The 20,157-nt window shown below is 46.7% G+C and overlaps 1 protein-coding gene across 1 annotated transcript in view; it reads right to left on the bottom strand.

Moving 5' to 3' along the window:
• Positions 1-604: 604 nt before the first annotated feature.
• bmpr2b (bone morphogenetic protein receptor, type II b (serine/threonine kinase)) overlaps positions 605-20,157 on the bottom strand; it is a 121,871-nt gene continuing 102,318 nt past the window's right edge. The window contains exons 11-13 of the mRNA XM_042306389.1: positions 16,396-17,791; positions 15,669-15,876; positions 605-4,337 (exon numbers count right to left, since the gene is read on the bottom strand). Coding sequence (XP_042162323.1) covers positions 4,087-4,337; positions 15,669-15,876; positions 16,396-17,791 — 1,855 coding nt within the window. The 3' untranslated portion in view covers positions 605-4,086. The remainder of the gene's footprint in view (positions 4,338-15,668; positions 15,877-16,395; positions 17,792-20,157) is intronic.

The raw sequence follows: 20,157 nt of genomic DNA on the forward strand, positions 1-20,157 counted from the left end.
TGGTGAATATAGAGTAGAGGACTGTCTGTTAACCCTCCTCCAGGAGTCTAGACTAGAGCATGGTGAATATAGAGTAGAGGACTGTCTGTTAACCCTCCTCCAGGAGTCTAGACTAGACTAGAGCATGGTGAATATAGAGTAGAGGACTGTCTGTCTGTTAACCCTCCTCCAGGAGTCTAGACTAGACTAGAGCATGGTGAATATAGAATAGAGGACTGACTGTCTGTTAACCCTCCTCCAGTAGTCTACTCTATATTCACCATGCTCTAGTCTAGACTCCTGGAGGAGGGTTAACAGACAGTCCTCTACTCTATATTCACCATGCTCTAGTCTAGACTACTGGAGAAGGGATAACAGACAGTCAGTCCTCTACTCTATATTCACCATGCTCTAGTCTAGACTACTGGAGGAGGGGTAACAGACATTCAGTCCTCTACTCTATATTCACCATGCTCTAGTCTAGAGGACTGAATGTCTGTTACCCCTCCTCCAGTAGTCTAGACTAGAGCATGGTGAATATAGAGTAGAGGACTGACTGTCTGTTATCCCTTCTCCAGTAGTCTAGACTAGAGCATGGTGAATATAGAGTAGAGGACTGTCTGTTAACCCTCCTCCAGGAGTCTAGACTAGAGCATGGTGAATATAGAGTAGAGGACTGTCTGTTAACCCTCCTCCAGTAGTCTAGACTAGAGCATGGTGAATATAGAGTAGAGGACTGACTGTCTGTTAACACTCCTCCAGGAGTCCAGACTAGAGCATGGTGAATATAGAGTAGAGGACTGTCTGTCTGTTAACCCTCCTCCAGTAGTCTAGACTAGACTAGAGCATGGTGAATATAGAGTAGAGGACTGACTGTCTGTTAACCCTCCTCCAGGAGTCTAGACTTGAGCATGGTGAATATAGAGTAGAGGACTGACTGTCTGTTAACACTCCTCCAGGAGTCTAGACTAGACTAGAGCATGGTGAATATAGAGTAGAGGACTGACTGTCTGTTAACCCTCCTTCAGTAGTCTAGACTAGACTAGAGCATGGTGAATATAGAGTAGAGGACTGACTGTCTGTTAACACTCCTCCAGGAGTCTAGACTAGACTAGAGCATGGTGAATATAGAGTAGAGGACTGACTGTCTGTTAACCCTCCTCCAGTAGTCTAGACTAGAGCATGGTGAATATAGAGTAGAGGACTGACTGTCTGTTAACCCTCCTCCAGTAGTCTAGATTAGAGCATGGTTAATATAGAGTAGAGGACTGTCTGTTAACCCTCCTCCAGGAGTCTAGACTAGACTAGAGCATGGTGAATATAGAGTAGAGGACTGACTGTCTGTTAACCCTCCTCCAGTAGTCTAGACTAGAGCATGGTGAATATAGAGTAGAGGACTGACTGTCTGTTAACCCTCCTCCAGTAGTCTAGACTAGACTAGAGCATGGTGAATATAGAGTAGAGGACTGACTGTCTGTTAACACTCCTCCAGGAGTCTAGACTAGACTAGAGCATGGTGAATATAGAGTAGATGACTGACTGTCTGTTAACCCTCCTCCAGGAGTCTAGACTAGAGCATGGTGAATATAGAGTAGAGGACTGACTTTCTGTTTCCCCTCCTCCAGTAGTCTTGAGTAGAGCATGGTGAATATAGAGTAGAGGACTGTCTGTTAACCCTCCTCCAGTAGTCTAGACTAGAGCAGGGTGAATATAGAGTAGAGGACTGTCTGTCTATGTACAGCATAGCTACGCACATTTACATAAGAAAAAAAACCTAAACATTAATAAAATTATATTTGAACTTACTCTGCCGATTGTCCATAGGGTTGGTCCTTCAGCTGGTTGAAATTTAAGACAAAATATCCACAGTTATCAATTCAATCCAATGTTAATAGTCACATACTTCTGTAGACGACAGGTGTAGACTAACAGTGAAAGGCTGACTGACAGGTCCTTTTCCAACAATGCAGTTTATTATTAAACAGACTTCAAAATGCACATCTCTGTGTGTGGCAAATCCTTTTCTTTTGCTCATGACCCAAAGGCACGTGAAGTACCGCCAGGCGACGCGTACTGACCCAAGTCTTGCCGGTGTTTACATGGTTCTGTGCATGCGTCAAGGCGACAAGCGTTTTCAAAGGTGTTACCAGCTCTCTAAAAAGGCTGTTAAATACTACTACTGTGGATATTTCAACCAGCTGAAGGACAAACCGGACAGACAACTGGTAACGGAAGTTCAAATGTCATTTTATTCAACATTCTGGCTCGTAAGGAAACGAGCAGTGCTTTGATTCAGACTGTATACCAATAATTGGTCTGGTTTATTAAGCTAGGCAGGGGACTGACTGGGTAGAGAGAACAGTGAAAGGTTTAGAATAATGATGAGTGTCTTCTGAAGAGGAGTTCAACGGTCAGTCGGAGTAGACTGACGTTAAACTGTCGCTAATTTGTTTTTGTAACAGAACAAAATCCCATGTCCTTATAGACAGCTGCAGATACCTCATGTCCTTATAGACAGCTGCAGATACCTCTAATGTCCTTGTAGACAGCTGCAGATACCTCTAATGTCCTTGTAGACAGCTGCAGATATCTCTAATGTCCTTGTAGACAGCTGCAGATATCTCTAATGTCCTTGTAGACAGCTGCAGATATCTCTAATGTCCTTGTAGACAGCTGCAGAAACCTCATGTCCTTGTAGACAGCTGCAGATATCTCTAATGTCCTTATAGAGAGCTGCAGATACCTCATGTCCTTGTAGACAGCTGTCTCATTCAGGGACATGTGACAGAGAGCAGGACAGCTACTACTAATGATAATAATAAGGGTACTGTTTACAATGTCATAATAACAACAGAAGTAACCGCTGCGAAGAACACATAAAAAATGGTTTAAACTTCAACGCTAAAGCCTGTCGGACATTTAACAATGTGATGGAAAAACGAATACTTAAACATTACTGAATGTACTGAAGCATAAACGGGGGCTCCCGAGTGGCGCAGTGGTTTAAGGCACTGCATCTCAGTGCACGACAGTCCCTGGTTCGAATCCAGCCTGTATCACATCCGTGATCGGGAGTCCCATAGAGCGGCGCACAATTGGCCCGGGTTTGGCCCGGCGTCGTCCGAGTTTGGCCCGGCGTCGTCCGGGTTTGGCCCGGCGTAGGCGGTCAATGTAAATAAGAATTTGTTCTGAAACCGACTTGCCTGGTTAAATAATAAGAATATAACATTACTGAATGTACTATGCATAAACATTACTGGAAACCAATGAGCATCTAACCCAGTCTTAAAGACCCACTGCTCCTGCTTGATCAGTCTTGTCTTTTCTCTTAATGTTTTTTAGACCAGTTACCATGGTCACTAGATGATTGACATCACTTTTTTTTTTTTTTTGAAGTGCGAAAACAATAAAACAACATTGTTCAAAATTCAAAAAACAGCCGTACGTACAATCATACAATGACTTATGTGGAACAGCATTTATAATGGAAGCAAGTGAAGCCAATGTCGCTGCATAGCTATATTCTGTTTTAAAGTTCTTCAAAGTAAAGAAAAAGTTGAGAAGAAAAGAATATCATAATTTATAAGTGCTTCTTTCTTGACAATTGATTCTCTTGCAGTCACATCGTTTCTTCTCCTTCTGACGGAATTTGAACCAGGAAATCAGGAAACCAAGGAAACCGGAGCATGCTGTCATACAGGTAGGCAACGCCTCAAATGACACCCTATTCACAACAGACCCTATCGACCATATCGGCTCTGGTCGAAAGTAGTGCACTATATAGGGAATAGGGTGTTATTGTAGACACAGCCGTAGCCTAAGGAGGCCACGCCCTCCTCAATGTGTTCCCGAAAATCGAATGTAGCCAGCATAATGAAAAACGTTGCCAGCTATGGAGGTGTGGGAGGTCAGGGCAACACATTCTGCCCCCCCTCCAAAAAAAAATCACATTTGGTGGCATCTGATACACCCCAATTTGTTAAAGTCATTGAAGTAGCCGACCACATAAAGGTTAGTAGCCAGCTGGGTGTAGTTGGCAAACAGGCAGCTGGCATTTCTGCAACACACTGCCCACCTGTTATCACACCCTGCTCCAGGGGTCAGGGTTCACAGGCAGGTCATGCCAGGGTCACAGGGGTCAGAGGTCATGGTGGCTGTGGTAGTCCCCCCTCCTACCAGGTAGACGGCAGTGGAGGACTTGGAGCGACAGGTTCCGTTGTTGTTTACCTCTCCAACCTGCGTATCCATGGAGACCACCCAGGTGGAGGGGCGCCACCTCTTCAGGGAGTACGGTGTCTTGACACGACGTTTGATCTTCTCACCTGACCCTCCCTGGCCGTCCAGCGACGAACCATCACCTGGGGACACGGGAGACACCACAGACAGGTATTAGAACCTGAGAAACAAACACTGATCAAGATAGTTCAATTGTTTTACATGTCAGTCATTTAGCAGACGCTCTTGTCCAGAGAGACTTACAGTTAGTGAGTCATTTAGCAGACGCTCTTGTCCAGAGAGACTTACAGTTAGTGAGTCATTTAGCAGACGCTCTTGTCCAGAGAGACTTACAGTTAGTGAGTCATTTAGCAGACGCTCTTGTCCAGAGAGACTTACAGTTAGTGAGTCATTTAGCAGACGCTCTTGTCCAGAGAGACTTACAGTCAGTACATTCATCTTCAGATAGCTAGGTGGACCAGTCATAGTCAGAACATTCATCTCCAGATAGCTAGATGGTACCACCACATATCAGTCATAGTCAGGACATTCATCTCCAGATAGCTAGGTGGACCAGTCATAGCCAGTACATTCATCTCCAGATAGCTAGGTGGACCAGTCATAGCCAGGACATTCATCTCCAGATAGCTTACAGGTAGTGAGTCATTTAGCAGACACTCTTGTCCAGAGAGACTTACAGGACCAGTCATAGCCAGGACATTCATCTCCAGATAGCTAGGTGGTACCACCACATAACAGTCATAGCCAGGACATTCATCTCCAGATAGCTTGGTGGACCAGTCATAGCCAGGACATTCATCTCCAGATAGCTAGATGGTACCACCAATATCAGTCATAGTCAGGACATTCATCTCCAGATAGCTAGGTGGACCAGTCATAGCCAGTACATTCATCTCCAGATAGGGGTGGACCAAGAGAGCCTGAGGACATTCATCTCCAGATAGCTTGGTGGACCAGTCAGGTAGGGAGGACATTCATCTCCAGATAGCCTGAAGGTGGGACCACCTGTTCTGTGGATAACAGTCATAGTCAGGACATTCATCTCCAGATAACCTGAAGGTAGGGACCAGTCTGCCAGGACATTCATCTCCAGATAGCTAGGTGGTACCACCAGATAACCTCATAGCCAGGACATTCATCTCCAGATAACCTGATGGTACCACCACATATCAGTCATAAGGTAGGGAGGACATTCATCCTTAATAAAGAAGCTAACCTAAACAGGGGGAGTGGGGGTAACCATTGGGGTGCCAGGACAGAGAAGTTGTTGTTCTGTAGATAACTGAAGGGGGGGAGGGACAGTGCTGTTCTGTAGGGGTGGGAGGGCCAAGAGACCTGAGGTGGCAAAATGGAGTGATCGGGTTGGGGTGTAGGGTTGGAGTAGAGCCTGAAGGTAGGGAGGACAGTTGCTGGTCTGTAGATAGCCTGAAGGTAGGGAGGACAGTTGCTGTTCTGTAGATAACCTGAAGGTAGGGAGGGACAGTTCCTCTTGGTGTTCTGTGGATAACCTGAAGGTAGGGAGGACAGTTGCTGTTCTGTAGATAACCTGAAGGTAGGGAGGGGCAGTTGCTGTTCTGTAGATAACCTGAAGGTAGGGAGGGACAGTTGCTGTTCTGTAGATAACCTGAAGGTAGGGAGGGACAGTTGCTGTTCTGTAGATAACCTGAAGGTAGGGAGGGACAGTTGCTGTTCTGTAGATTACCTGAAGGTAGGGAGGGGCAGTTGCTGTTCTGTAGATAACCTGAAGGTAGGGAGGGGCAGTTGCTGTTCTGTAGATAACCTGAAGGTAGGGAGGGGCAGTTGCTGTTCTGTAGCACCATGGTCTTGTAGTGGATATGAGGCTTCGATATTCCTCTCTGTTCCTTCTATTTCCATCAGAACCATAAGGTGCTCATACCTTTAGTTGGAGAATGCTACCCTCTGGTGGTTGAGGTGTAAAACTTCAAACAGTTGTTGTCAGACACACACACACACACACACACACACACACACACACACACACACACACACACACACACACACACACACACACACACACACACACACACACACACACACACACACACACACACACACACACACACACACACACACACACACACACACACACACACACACACACACACACACACACACACAAACACATAACCACATACACACACACCAAACACATAACCACATACCCACACAACCACACAACCACACACCCACACACCCACACAAACACATACCCACACAACCACACAACCACATACCCACACAACCACACAACCACACAACCACATACCCACACAACCACACAACCACACAACCACATACCCACACAACCACAAAACCACACAAACACAAAACCACACAAACACAAAACCACACAAACACACATAATGTTACGTTCCCCAGTTCCTGTGTTGTGGTTTGTGTATTTGTATGTGTGTGTGTTTCAGGAAAATGGCTTCCTGGATTCCCCCAAGCAGCTGATTGGTCGGCCCCATTAATGATTGGAGCTGACCTGATCTCTTGTCAGAAACAGCTGCCTTCAATTACAGACTCTTTCTGAAGCAATATAAGCCAGTGTTCTGTTACTCAGAAAGGAGATGATTGCTGAGAGAAGAGAGATGAGGACCAGTGTTGGTTGTTGTTACGAGAGATTTATAAACCAGATAAATACTTATTTTCCACCATAATTTGCAAATAAATTCATTAAAAATCCTACAATGTGATTTTCTGGATTTTTTTTCTTCTCATTTTGTCTGTCATAGTTGAAGTGTACCTATGATGAAAATTACAGGCCTCTCTCATCTTTTTAAGTGGTAGATCTTGCACAATTGGTGGCTGACTAAATACTTTTTTGCCCCACAGTATCCCAACCAGAAGCCATGGATTACAGATAACATCTGCACTGAGCTAAAGGCTGCCGCTTTCAAGGACCCGGACGCTTATATGAAATCCCACTACACCCTCAGACAAACCATCAAACAAGCAAGGGTCAATACAGGATTAAGATTGAATCCTACTACAACGGCTATGACACTCGTCGAATGTAGCAGGGCTTGAAAACTATTACGGACTACAAAGGGAAACCAAGGGGCGAGCTGCCCAGTGACGCGAGCCTACCAGATGAGCTACATGCCTTTAATGCTCGCTTCGAGGCAAGCAACACTGAAGCATGCATGAGAGCAACAGTTGTTCCGGACGACTGTGTTATAACGCTCTCGGTAGCCGATGTGAGCAAGACCTTTAAACAAGTCAACATTCACAAAGCTGCGGGGCCTGTAATCCCTGTTCACTCACGACTGCACGGCCAAACACGGCAGTGTGGTGCCAGGACAACCTCTCTCTCAATGTGAGCAAGACAAAGGAGATGATTGTGGACTACAGGAAAAGGCGGGCCGAACAGGCCCCCATTAACATCAACGGGGCTGTAGTGGAGCTGGTCAAGAGTGTCCACATCAACAACGAACTATCACGGTCCAAGCACACCAAGATTTGGCATTGGTCCCCAGATCCTCAAAAAGTTCAACAGCTGCACCATCGAGAGCATCATCGCCTGGAATGGCAACTGCTCGGCATCTGACCATAAGGTGCTACAGAGGGTAGTGCGTACAGCCCAGTACATCACTGGGGCCATGCTTCCTGCCATCCAGGACCTCTATACCAGGCGGTGTCAGAGGAAAGCCCCAAAAAATAATCAAATATATTTACATTGTCACCTCCCCATTTGTTATTACTCTGCTGCTACTTGCTGTTTATTATCCTACCTACAAGTACAAATTACCTCAACTAACCTGTACCCCCGCATTGACTCGGTACCGGTACCCCCTGTATATAGCCTCCACATTGACTCTGTACTGGTACCCCCTGTATATAGCCTCCACATTGACTCTGTACTGGTACCCCCTGTATATAGCCTCCGCATTGACTCTGTACCGGTACCCCCTGTATATAGCCTCCACATTGACTCTGTACTGGTACCCCCTGTATATAGCCTCCACATTGACTCTGTACTGGTACCCCCTGTATATAGCCTCCGCATTGACTCTGTACCGGTACCCCCTGTATATAGCCCCCGCATTGACTCGGTACCGGTACCCCCTGTATATAGCCTCCACATTGACTCTGTACCTGTACCCCCTGTATATAGCCTCCACATTGACTCGGTACCGGTACACCCTGTATATAGCCTCCGCATTGACTCGGTACCGGTACCCCCTGTATATAGCCTCCACATTGACTCTGTACCGGTACCCCTGTATATAACCTCCACATTGACTCTGGTACCAGTACCCCCTGTATATAGCCTCCACATTGACTCTGTACCAGTACCCCCTGTATATAGCCTCCACATTGACTCTGTACCTGTATATAGCCTCCACATTGACTCTGTACCGGTACCACCTGTATATAGCCTCCACATTGACTCTGTACCGGTACCCCCTGTATATAGCCTTGTTATTGTTACTGTATTGTGTTACTTTTTATTATTTTTTACATTAGTTTATTTGCTAAATATTTTCATAACTCTTTCTTGAACTGCATTGTTGGTTAAGGGCTTGTAAGTCAGCATTTCACTGTTAGGTCTACACCTGTTGTATTCGGCACGTGACTAATAAAGTTAGATTTGATTTGATTACGGCCACTAAACATGTTGGGGTCTCCCTGTATTGCCTGTGTTACAGTACCAGGTCATAGCTAGCCTGTGTTACAGTACCAGGGCATAGCTAGCCTGTGTTAATGTACCGGGTCATAGCTAGCCTGTGTTACAGTACCAGGTCATAGCTAGCCTGTGTTACAGTACCGGATCACAGCCGGGAAGAACTATTGGATATAAGAGCAACGTCAACTTACCAACATTACGACCAGGAATACAACTTTCCCAAAGCGGATCCTCTGTTTGGACCACCACCCAGGACAATGGATCAGATCCTCTGTTTGGACCACTACCCAGGACAATGGATCAGATCCTCTGTTTGGACCACCACCCAGGACAATGGATCAGATCCTCTGTTTGGACCACCACCCAGGACAATGGATCAGATCCTCTGTTTGGACCACCACCCAGGACAGTGGATCAGATCCTCTGTTTGGACCTCCACCCAGGACAATGGATCAGATCCCAGTAGACGACCCAAAACAACAGCGCTGCAGAAGGGGAAGATGGAGCGGTCTTCTGGTCAGGCTCCGTAGAGGGGCACATCGCGCACCGCTTCCGAGTATGCTACTCGCCAATGTCCAGTCTCTTGACAACAATGTAGACGAAATCCGAGCCTTTCAGAGAGACATCAGAGATTGTAACTTCACGGAAACATGGCTCACTTTGGATACGTCATCAGAGTGAGTACAGCCACCCGGTTTCTTCACACACTGCGCCGACAGAAACAAACATCTCTCTGGTAAGAAGAAGGGCGGGGGTGTATGCCTTATGATTAACGAGACGTGGTGTGATCATAACAACATACTAGCTTACCCTAGTAAAACTGACTATCCTACCGATCCTCGACTTCGGCGATGTCATCTACAAAATGGCTTCCAACACTCTACTCAGCAAACTGGATGCAGTCTATCACAGTGCCATCCGTTTTGTAACTAAAACACCTTATACCACCCACCACTGCGACTTGTATGCTCTAGTCGGCTGGCCCTCGTTACATATTCGTCGCCAGACCCACTGGCTCCAGGTCATCTACAAGTCCATGCTAGGTAAAGCTCCGCCTTATCTCAGTTCACTGGTCACGATGGCAACACCCATCCGTAGCACGCGCTCCAGCAGGTGTATCTCACTGATCATCCCTAAAGCCAACACCTCATTTGGCCGCCTTTCATTCCAGTACTCTGCTGCCTGTGACTGGAACAAATTGCAAAAATTGCTGAAGTTGGAGACTTTTATCTCCCTCACCAACTTCAAACATCAGCTATCTGAGCAGCTAACCGATCGCTGCAGCTGTACATAGTCTATTGGTAAATAGCCCACCCATTTTCACCTACCTCATCCCCATACTGTTTTTATTTATTTACTTTTCTGCTCTTTTGCACACCAATATCTCTACCTGTACATGACCATATGATCATTTATCACTCCAGTGTTAATCTGCAAAATTGTAATTATTCGCCTACCTCCTCATGCCTTTTGCACACATTGTATATAGACTCCCCCCTTTGTTTTCTACTGTGTTATTGACTTGTTAATTGTTTATTCCATGTGTAACTCTGTGTTGTCTGCTCACACTGCTATGCTTTATCTTGGCCAGGTCGCAGTTGCAAATGAGAACTTGTTCTCAACTAGCCTACCTGGTTAAATAAAGGTGAAATAAAAAATATAAAAAAATACAGGAACTCAAGTCCTTTTGTTCACCTGACCTAGAATTCCTTACAATCAAATGCTGACCGCATTATCTACCAAGAGAGTTCTCTTCGATTATAATCACAGCTGTGTACATTCCCCCCCAAGCAGACACATCGACGGCTCTGAAAGAACTTAATTTGACTCTATGTAAACTGGAAACCAGATATCCTGAGGGTCCATTTATTGTAGCTGGGGATTTTAACATAGCTAATCTGAAAACAAGGCTCCCTAAATTTTATCAGCATATCGAATGCGCGACCCGGACTGGCAAAATTCTGGATCATTGTTACTCTAACTTCCGTGACATATACAGAGCCCTCCCTCGCCCTCCTTTCAGCAAATCTAACCACGACTCCCAGCCTACAGACAGAAACTAAAACAGGAAACGTCCGTGCTTAGGTCTGTTCAATGCTGGTCCGACCAATCTGATTCCACGCTTCAAGACTGCTTCCATCACGTGGACTGGGATACGTTCCAGATAGCCTCAGACAACAACATTGATGTATACACTGATTTGGGGAGCGAGTTTATTACCAAGTGCCTCGGTGATGTTGTACCCACGGTGACTATTAAAACCTTCCCCAACCAGAAAGCGTGGATTGATGGCAGCATTCATGCAAAACTGGTGAACCACTGCTTTTAATCATGGCAAGGAAACATGACCGAATACAAACAGTGTAGCTATTCCCTCCGCAAGGCAATCAAACAAGCTAAGCGTCAGTATAGAGACAAAGTAGAGTCGCAACTCAACGGCTCAGACACGAGAAGGACAGTGGGGAGAACAAGTATTTGATACACTGCTGATTTTGCAGGTTTTCCTACTTACAAAGCATGTAGAGGTCTGAAATGTTTATCATAGGTACACTTCAACTGTGAGAGACGGAATCTAAAACAAAAAACCAGAAAATCACATTGTATGATTTTTAAATAGTTAATTTGCATGACAGACAGTGTGGTGAAGAAGGCGCAAAAACCACTCACAAACTTTTACAGATGCACAATCGAAAGCATCCTGTCGGGCTGTATCACCGCCTGGTATGTTAACTGCTCTGCCCACAACTGTAAGGCTCTCCAGAGGGTAGTGAGGTCTGCACAACGCATCGCCGGGGGCAAACTACCTGCCCTCCAGGACACTTACAGGACACTTACACCACCCGATGTCACAGGAAGGCATAAAAGATAATCAAGGACAACAACCACCCAAGCCACTGCCTGTTCACCCCGCTATCATCCTTCCAGAAGGCGAAGTCAGTACAAGTGGATCAAAGCTGACTCGGTTCCGGTACCGCCTCGTTATTGTTTGTAATTTTCTTGTGTTACTTTTTGATTAGATTTTTTTTTAACTTAAGTTAATTTAGTAAAGATTTTCTTAACTCCATTTTTTGAACTGCATTTTTGGTTAAGGGTTTGTAAGTAAGCATTTCACGGTAAGGTCTACTACACCCGTTGTATTCAGTGCATGTGACAAATTACATTTGATTCTAAAATTTGATTTGACATAAGTCACATCAGTCACAATAAAAGGACACTAAAATGTGCAGTTTTGTCACACAACACAATTCCACAGGTGTCTCAAGTTGAGGAAGCTGATTGTCCACCAGAGCTGTTACCAAATAATTGAATGTTAATGTCTCTACAATAAACAGCCACCAATATCGTACAGAATTTGGCAGTATGTCCAACCGGTCTCACAACCGCAGACCAGGTGTAACCACGCCAGCCCAGGACCTCCACATCCGGCTTCTTCACCTGCGAGATCGTCTGAGACCAGCCACCCGGACAGCTGATGAAACTGTAGGTTTGCACAATCAAAGAACTTCTGCACAAACTGTCAGAAACCGTCTCAGGGAGGCTCATCTGCCTGCTCGTCGTCCTCACCAGGCTCTTGACCTGACTGCAGATCGGCGTCGTAACAGACGTCAGTGAGCATATGCTCACCTTCCATGGCCACTGGCACGCTGGAGAAATGTGCTCTTCACGGATGAATCCCTGTTTCAACTGTACCGGGCAGATGGTTTGCTGATGTCACCATTGTAAACAGAGTGTCCCATGGTGATGGTGGGGTTCTGTACACAATTCCTGGAAGCAGAAAATGTCCCAGTTTTTCCATGGCCTGCATACTCACCAGACATGTCACCCATTGAGCATGTTTGGAATGCTCTGGATCTAACTGTACGATGGCGTGTTCCAGATTCAATATCTAGCAACTTCACATAGTCATTGAAGAGGATTGAGACAACATTCTACAATCAATCAACACCTGATGAATCAACAGCCTGATCAATCAACAGCCTAATCAATGTGAAGGAGATGTGTCACGCCGCATGAGGCAAATGGTGTTCACACCAGATACTGATTGTTTTACTGATCTACCTTTTCTTTTTAAACCAACAGATGCATATCTGTATTTCCAGTCATTTGAAATCCATAGATTGGGGCCTAATGAATGTGTAGAGAAATGTTTGTTTTCCAAGCTCCAACAGTGCAGTAATATCTAACTAAATGCTTGTGTTCCCAGCTCCAACAGTGCAGTAATATCTAACTAAATGCTTGTGTTCCCAGCTCCAACAGTGCAGTAATATCTAACTAAATGTTTGTTTTCCCAGCTCCAACAGTGCAGTAATATCTAACTAAATGCTTGTGTTCCCAGCTCCAACAGATTGTGTTCAGTAATATCTAACTAAATGCTTGTGTTCCTAGCTCCAACAGTGCAGTAATATCTAACTAAATGCTTGTGTTCCTAGCTCCAACAGTGCAGTAATATCTAACTAAATGCTTGTGTTCCCAGCTCCAACAGTGCAGTAATATCTAACTAAATGCTTGTGTTCCTAGCTCCAACAGTGCAGTAGTATCTAACTAAATGCTTGTGTTCCCAGCTCCAACAGTGCAGTAATATCGAACTAAATGTTTGTTTTCCAAGCTCCAACAGTGCAGTAATATCGAACTAAATGTTTGTTTTCCAAGCTCCAACAGTGCAGTAATATCTAACTAAAAATGCTTGTGTTCCTAGCTCCAACAGTGCAGTAATATCTAACTAAATGCTTGTGTTCCTAGCTCCAACAGTGCAGTAATATCTAACTAAATGCTTGTGTTCCTAGCTCCAACAGTGCAGTAATATCTAACTAAATGCTTGTGTTCCTAGCTCCAACAGTGCAGTAATATCTAACTAAATGCTTGTGTTCCTAGCTCCAACAGTGCAGTAATATCTAACTAAATGCTTGTGTTCCCAGCTCCAACAGTGCAGTAATATCGAACTAAATGTTTGTTTTCCAAGCTCCAACGGGGCAGTAATATCTAACTAAAAATGCTTATGTTCCTAGCTCTAACAGTGCAGTAATATCTAACTAAATACTTGTGTTCCTAGCTCCAACAGTGCAGTAATATCTAACTAAATACTTGTGTTCCTAGCTCCAACAGTGCAGTAGTATCTAACTAAATGCTTGTGTTCCTACTGTAGCTCCAACAGTGCAGTAATATCTAACTAAATGATTGTGTTTCTAGCTCCAACAGTGCAGTAATATCTAACTAAATGCTTGTGTTCCTAGCTCCAACAGTGCAGCTAACTAAATGATTGTGTTTCAACAGTGCAGTAATATCTAACTAAATGATTGTGTTTCTAGCTCCAACAGTGCAGTAATATCTAACTAAATGATTGTGTTTCTAGCTCCAACAGTGCAGTAATATCTAACTAAATGATTGTGTTCCTAGCTCCAACAGTGCAGTAATATCTAACTAAATGATTGTGTTTCTAGCTCCAACAGTGCAGTAATATCTAACTAAATGATTGTGTTCCTAGCTCCAACAGTGCAGTAATATCTAACTAAATGATTGTGTTCCCAGCTCCAACAGTGCAGTAGTATCTAACTAAATGATTGTGTTCTAAATGATTGTGTTCCCAGCTCCAACAGTGCAGTAATACCTAACTAAATGCTTGTGTTCCCAGCTCCAACAGTGCAGTAATATCTAACTAAATGCTTGTGTTCCCAGCTCCAACAGTGCAGTAATATCTAACTAAATGCTTGTGTTCCCAGCTCCAACAGTGCAGTAATATCTAACTAAATGCTTGTGTTCCCAGCTCCAACAGTGCAGTAATATCTAACTAAATGCTTGTGTTCCTAGCTCCAACAGTGCAGTAATATCTAACTAAATGCTTGTGTTTCTAGCTCCAACAGTGCAGTAGTATCTAACTAAATGCTTGTGTTCCTAGCTCCAACAGTGCAGTAATATCTAACTAAATGCTTGTGTTTCTAGCTCCAACAGTGCAGTAGTATCTAACTAAATGCTTGTGTTCCTAGCTCCAACAGTGTGGTAGTATCTAACTAAATGCTTGTGTTCCTAGCTCCAACAGTGTGGTAGTATCTAACAATTCACAACAATACACACAAATCTGAAAGTAAAATAATGTAATTAAGAAATATATCAATATCAGATTAGTAGAGAGACAGAGAGTGAAGGAGAGGTAGAGAGAGACAGAGAGTGAAGGAGAGGTAGAGAGGAGGGGAAGTAGAGAGGGGAGGGTGGACTGAGGTAGAGAGAGACAGAGAGTGAAGGAGAGGTAGAGAGAGACAGAGAGTGAAGGAGAGGTAGAGAGGAGGGGAAGTAGAGAGTGAAGGAGAGGTAGAGAGAGACAGAGAGTGAAGGAGAGGTAGAGAGAGACAGAGAGTGAAGGAGAGGTAGAGAGAGACAGAGAGTGAAGGAGAGGTAGAGAGGAGGGGAAGTAGAGAGGGGAGGGTGGACTGAGGTAGAGAGAGACAGAGAGTGAAGGAGAGGTAGAGAGGAGGGGAAGTAGAGAGGGGAGGGTGGACTGAGGTAGAGAGAGACAGAGAGTGAAGGAGAGGTAGAGAGGAGGGGAAGTAGAGAGGGGAGGGTGGACTGAGGTAGAGAGAGACAGAGAGTGAAGGAGAGGTAGAGAGGAGGGGAAGTAGAGAGGGGAGGGTGGACTGAGGTAGAGAGAGACAGAGAGTGAAGGAGAGGTAGAGAGGAGGGGAAGTAGAGAGGGGAGGGTGGACTGAGGTAGAGAGAGACAGAGAGTGAAGGAGAGGTAGAGAGGAGGGGAAGTAGAGAGGGGAGGGTGGACTGAGGTTGAGAGATGTGCGGCGTGTTCTTTTCTCACCTGAAGAGCTGTTGTGTGAGGAGCCAGACAGGTCCAGGGAGCAGGGTCTCTCAGGTCGTCTGGGTTTGGGCTGTCTGAGGGCCGCTGGGGCTGAGGTTGAGAATGGGACTGGGGTTGGGGCTGAGAATGGGACTGGGACTGGGGTTGAGACTGGGACTGAGACTGGGGCTGGGGTTGAGACTGGGGCTGGGGTTGAGACTGGGACTGGGACTGGGGTTGAGACTGGGACTGGGACTGAGACTGGGGCTGGGGTTGAGACTGGGACTGGGACTGGGGTTGAGACTGGGACTGGGGCTGGGACTGGGACTGGGACTGAGACTGAGACTGGGGCTGGGGTTGAGACTGGGACTGGGGCTGGGTTTGAGACTGGGACTGAGACTGGGGCTGGGGTTGAGACTGGGGCTGGGGTTGAGACTGGGGCTGGGGTTGAGACTGGGGCTGGGGTTGAGACTGGGGCTGGGGTTGAGACTGGGACCGCTGGGGTTGAGACTGGGACCGCTGGGGTTGAGACTGGGACTGGGGTTGAGACTGGGGTTGAGACTGGGACTGGGTTTGAGACTGGGACTGGGGTTGAGACTGGGACTGGGACTGGGGATGGGACTGGGACTGGGGCTGGGACTGGGGCTGGGACTGGGGTTGAGACTGGGGCTGGGACTGGGTTTGAGACTGGGACTGGGGTTGAGACTGGGGCTGGGACTGGGGATGGGACTGGGACTGGGGCTGGGACTGGGGCTGGGACTGGGGTTGAGACTGGGGTTGAGACTGGGATTGGGGTTGAGACTGGGACTGGGGTTGAGACTGGGACTGGGGTTGAGACTGGGACTGGGGTTGAGACTGGGACTGGTAGTTGGGCAGTGAGAGGGGCAGTGATAGGTACGGAGATGGGTTTGGGTACAGAGACAGGTCTAGGTATGGGGACAAACGTGAGGGGTTCAGGCTGTCCCTCTACAGATGGACATGTGATCACCAGACGGTTGTTGTTGTTGTTGGTGTTGGTGCGGCCCGCCAGGTGATTGGTTGGTCTCTGGTCACATGCGGTGGGCTGCTCTCTCCTTAACAGCGGTTCATGTTCATCAGGACTGGAGTTGATGTTGAGTCTACTGTCCTCTCCGCTGAGCTGGGTCTGTAACAAGGGTGTCGCTCCGCCCAACTCCCCCTGAGGGCCCGCCGGATTGGTAGTCCCGTAAGGAGCCCCGCCTCCAGTTGAAGAGGCCACGCCTCCGTTCAGGTAACCGTTGACGACCACGACGCTTACACCGCTCCGCACCCCGTTTCCTACGGCCGTTGGCCCGTTGTTGGTAACGTTAACAAGGCGTGGCTCTGCCGCTGGGGCGACCGTGTTCATCTTGGCCACGCCCGTCTCTACCTGTTTCAGGTTGGACCGGTGTTTCCCAGACTTCAGCCTGGAGGAACCAGAGCCCTCCTTGGCCTTGGTGTTGAGTGGTAGGCTGGTGGGCCGCTTGGGGAGGTTCTGCTGTTTGGGCAGGGGGAACATAGTAGCTGGAGGGTCCCCCATCCCACTGGCCCCGGTCCCAGACCCTCCCTGGGCCCCAGGCCCGGCCCCAGTCACCTCCGCAGCCAGCTTGATGAGTGGATAGAGCAGGGAGGAAGACTTACAGCTGAGGGGGTCTGGAGCAGAGAACTGTTTCTGGCTGTGCTCCATAAGGTTTTCATCAGAAGACTCTTTCAGGTTCTTGTCAACCTCTTTAGGGTCCAGCTTGGTGGTCTCCAAGTCCTCCTGGGTCAGCTGCAGACACACCGGCACCACCAGCCCCAGTACAGTGCCACCTAGTGGGCCGGATGAGTCCTCCCCTTGACCCGACTCAGAGATGGTGGTCATGACCGTGTTGGGTGTGGAGAGGCTGGCGCCGCTGCTCTCTGGGCTGGGCAGACGGGCCTGAGCCTGCTGACGCTCGGCGTTGATAGAGTTTCGGTTCTTCTCTGGGCCTGCGGGTACACTGCTAGTTCCACCCAGGACGCCGACGGAGGAGGTACCCGATACAGAGGTGTCCCCCCCAGGAAGGTTCTTCACCGTGTGGCCCTCGTGGTCCTCGATGTAGGAGGAGGAGGAGTAGTCTGGGTAGGGGCTGACTTTAGGACCCCTGCGGCTGTGGGACAGGTTCCTGTAAGGGAAGTAGATAGAAATAAAACTGATGTCATGTAAACCTGCAGTGTAACAGACCAAACCTTACATGACACGGACAAGCAGATCGTCTTTTCCAAAACATGACCTTCACCCATAACTTACTTGCCGAATGACTCAAGGTGGTGTGTTCTGATACTGAGATGTTTATTCAGATGTTTATAATTGTCACAGACACCGGAAAGGTGAAATGTGTTGTTTTAAAGGGTCAGACAGTAGTATGAAACCAAAGTAAAGCAAATTAGGGTTAAGTGCCTTGCTTAAGGGCACGTCGACAGATTGTTCACCTTAGTCGGTAACCTTTCGGGTTACTGGCTCAACACGCAAGGCTACCCTGCTGGTTACTAACAACTAGACTATCCTGCTGGTTACTAACAACTAGACTACCCTGGTGGTTACTAACAACTAGACTACCTGGCTGGTTACTAACAACTAGACTACCCTGGTGGTTACTAACAACTAGACTACCCTGGTGGTTACTAACAACTAGACTACCCTGCTGGTTACTAACAACTAGACTACCCTGGTGGTTACTAACAATCAAGACTACCCTACTGGTTACTAACAACTAGACTACCCTACTGGTTACTAACAACTAGGCTACCCTGCTGGTTACTAACAACAAGACTACCCTGCTGGTTACTAACAACTAGACTACCCTGGTGGTTACTAACAACTAGACTACCCTGCTGGTTACTAACAACTAGACTACCCTACTGGTTACTAACAACTAGACTACCCTGGTGGTTACTAACAACTAGACTACCCTGGTGGTTACTAACAACTAGACTACCCTGCTGGTTACTAACAACTAGACTACCCTACTGGTTACTAACAACAAGACTACCCTGGTGGTTACTAACAACTAGACTACCCTGCTGGTTACTAACAACTAGACTACCCTGCTGGTTACTAACAACTAGACTACCCTGCTGGTTACTAACAACTAGACTACCCTGGTGGTTACTAACAACTAGACTACCCTGCTGGTTACTAACAACTAGACTACCCTACTGGTTACTAACAACTAGACTACCCTGGTGGTTACTAACAACTAGACTACCCTGCTGGTTTACTAACAACTAGACTACCCTGCTGGTTACTAACAACTAGACTACCCTGCTGGTTACTAACAACAAGACTACCCTGCTGGTTACTAACAACTAGACTACCCTGCTGGTTACTAACAACTAGACGACCCTGCTGGTTACTAACAACTAGACTACCCTGCTGGTTACTAACAACTAGACTACCCTGCTGGTTACTAACAACTAGACTACCCTGCTGGTTACTAACAACTAGACTACCCTGCTGGTTACTAACAACTAGACTACCCTGCTGGTTACTAACAACTAGACTACCCTGCTGGTTACTAACAACTAGACTACCCTGCTGGTTACTAACAACTAGACTACCCTGCTGGTTACTAACAACTAGACTACCCTGGTGGTTACCAACAATTAGACTACCCTGCTGGTTACTAACAACTAGACTACCCTGCTGGTTACTAACAACCAGACTACCCTGCTGGTTACTGCTCTACCCGCTGGTTACTAACAACTACCCTGCTGGTTACTAACAACTAGAGGCTACCCTGCTGGTTACTGACTACCCTGCTGGTTACTGCTCCAACGCTCTAACAACTAGGCTACCCTGCTGGTTACTGACCCAACGCTCGAACAACTAGGCTACCCTGCTGGTTACTAACAACTAGACTACCCTGCTGGTTACTAACAACTAGACTACCCTGCTGGTTACTAACAACTGGTGTGTTGATATAGTGGATCCTGGTGTGTTGATATAGCAGGTCCTGGTGTGTTGATATAGTGGGTCCAGGTGTGTTGATATCGCGGGTCCAGGTGTGTTGATATAGTGGGTCCAGGTGTATTGATATAGTGGGTCCAGGTGTGTTGATATAGTGGATCCTGGTGTGTTGATATAGTGGGTCCAGGTGTATTGATATAGTGGGTCCAGGTGTGTTGATATCGCGGGTCCAGGTGTGTTGATATAGTGGGTCCTGGTGTGTTGATATAGCGGGTCCTGGTGTGTTGATATCGCAGGTCAAGGTGTGTTGATATAGTGGGTCCTGGTGTGTTGATATAGTGGGTCCTGGTGTGTTGATATAGCGGGTCCTGGTGTGTTGATATAGTGGGTCCAGGTTAGTTGATATAGCGGGTCCAGGTGTGTTGATATAGTGCCGTGCGCAGCGACCAGCTGACTATACATTATTATCAACTGGGTGGTTCGAGCCCTGAATGCTGATTGGCTGACAGCCATGGTGTATCATACCGTATACCACGGGTATTACAAAAATATATATTTTCACTGGTCTAAATACAGTGATAA

Source organism: Oncorhynchus tshawytscha, linkage group LG26, assembly GCF_018296145.1.
Source record: "Oncorhynchus tshawytscha isolate Ot180627B linkage group LG26, Otsh_v2.0, whole genome shotgun sequence".
NCBI classification, from domain to species: domain Eukaryota; kingdom Metazoa; phylum Chordata; class Actinopteri; order Salmoniformes; family Salmonidae; genus Oncorhynchus; species Oncorhynchus tshawytscha.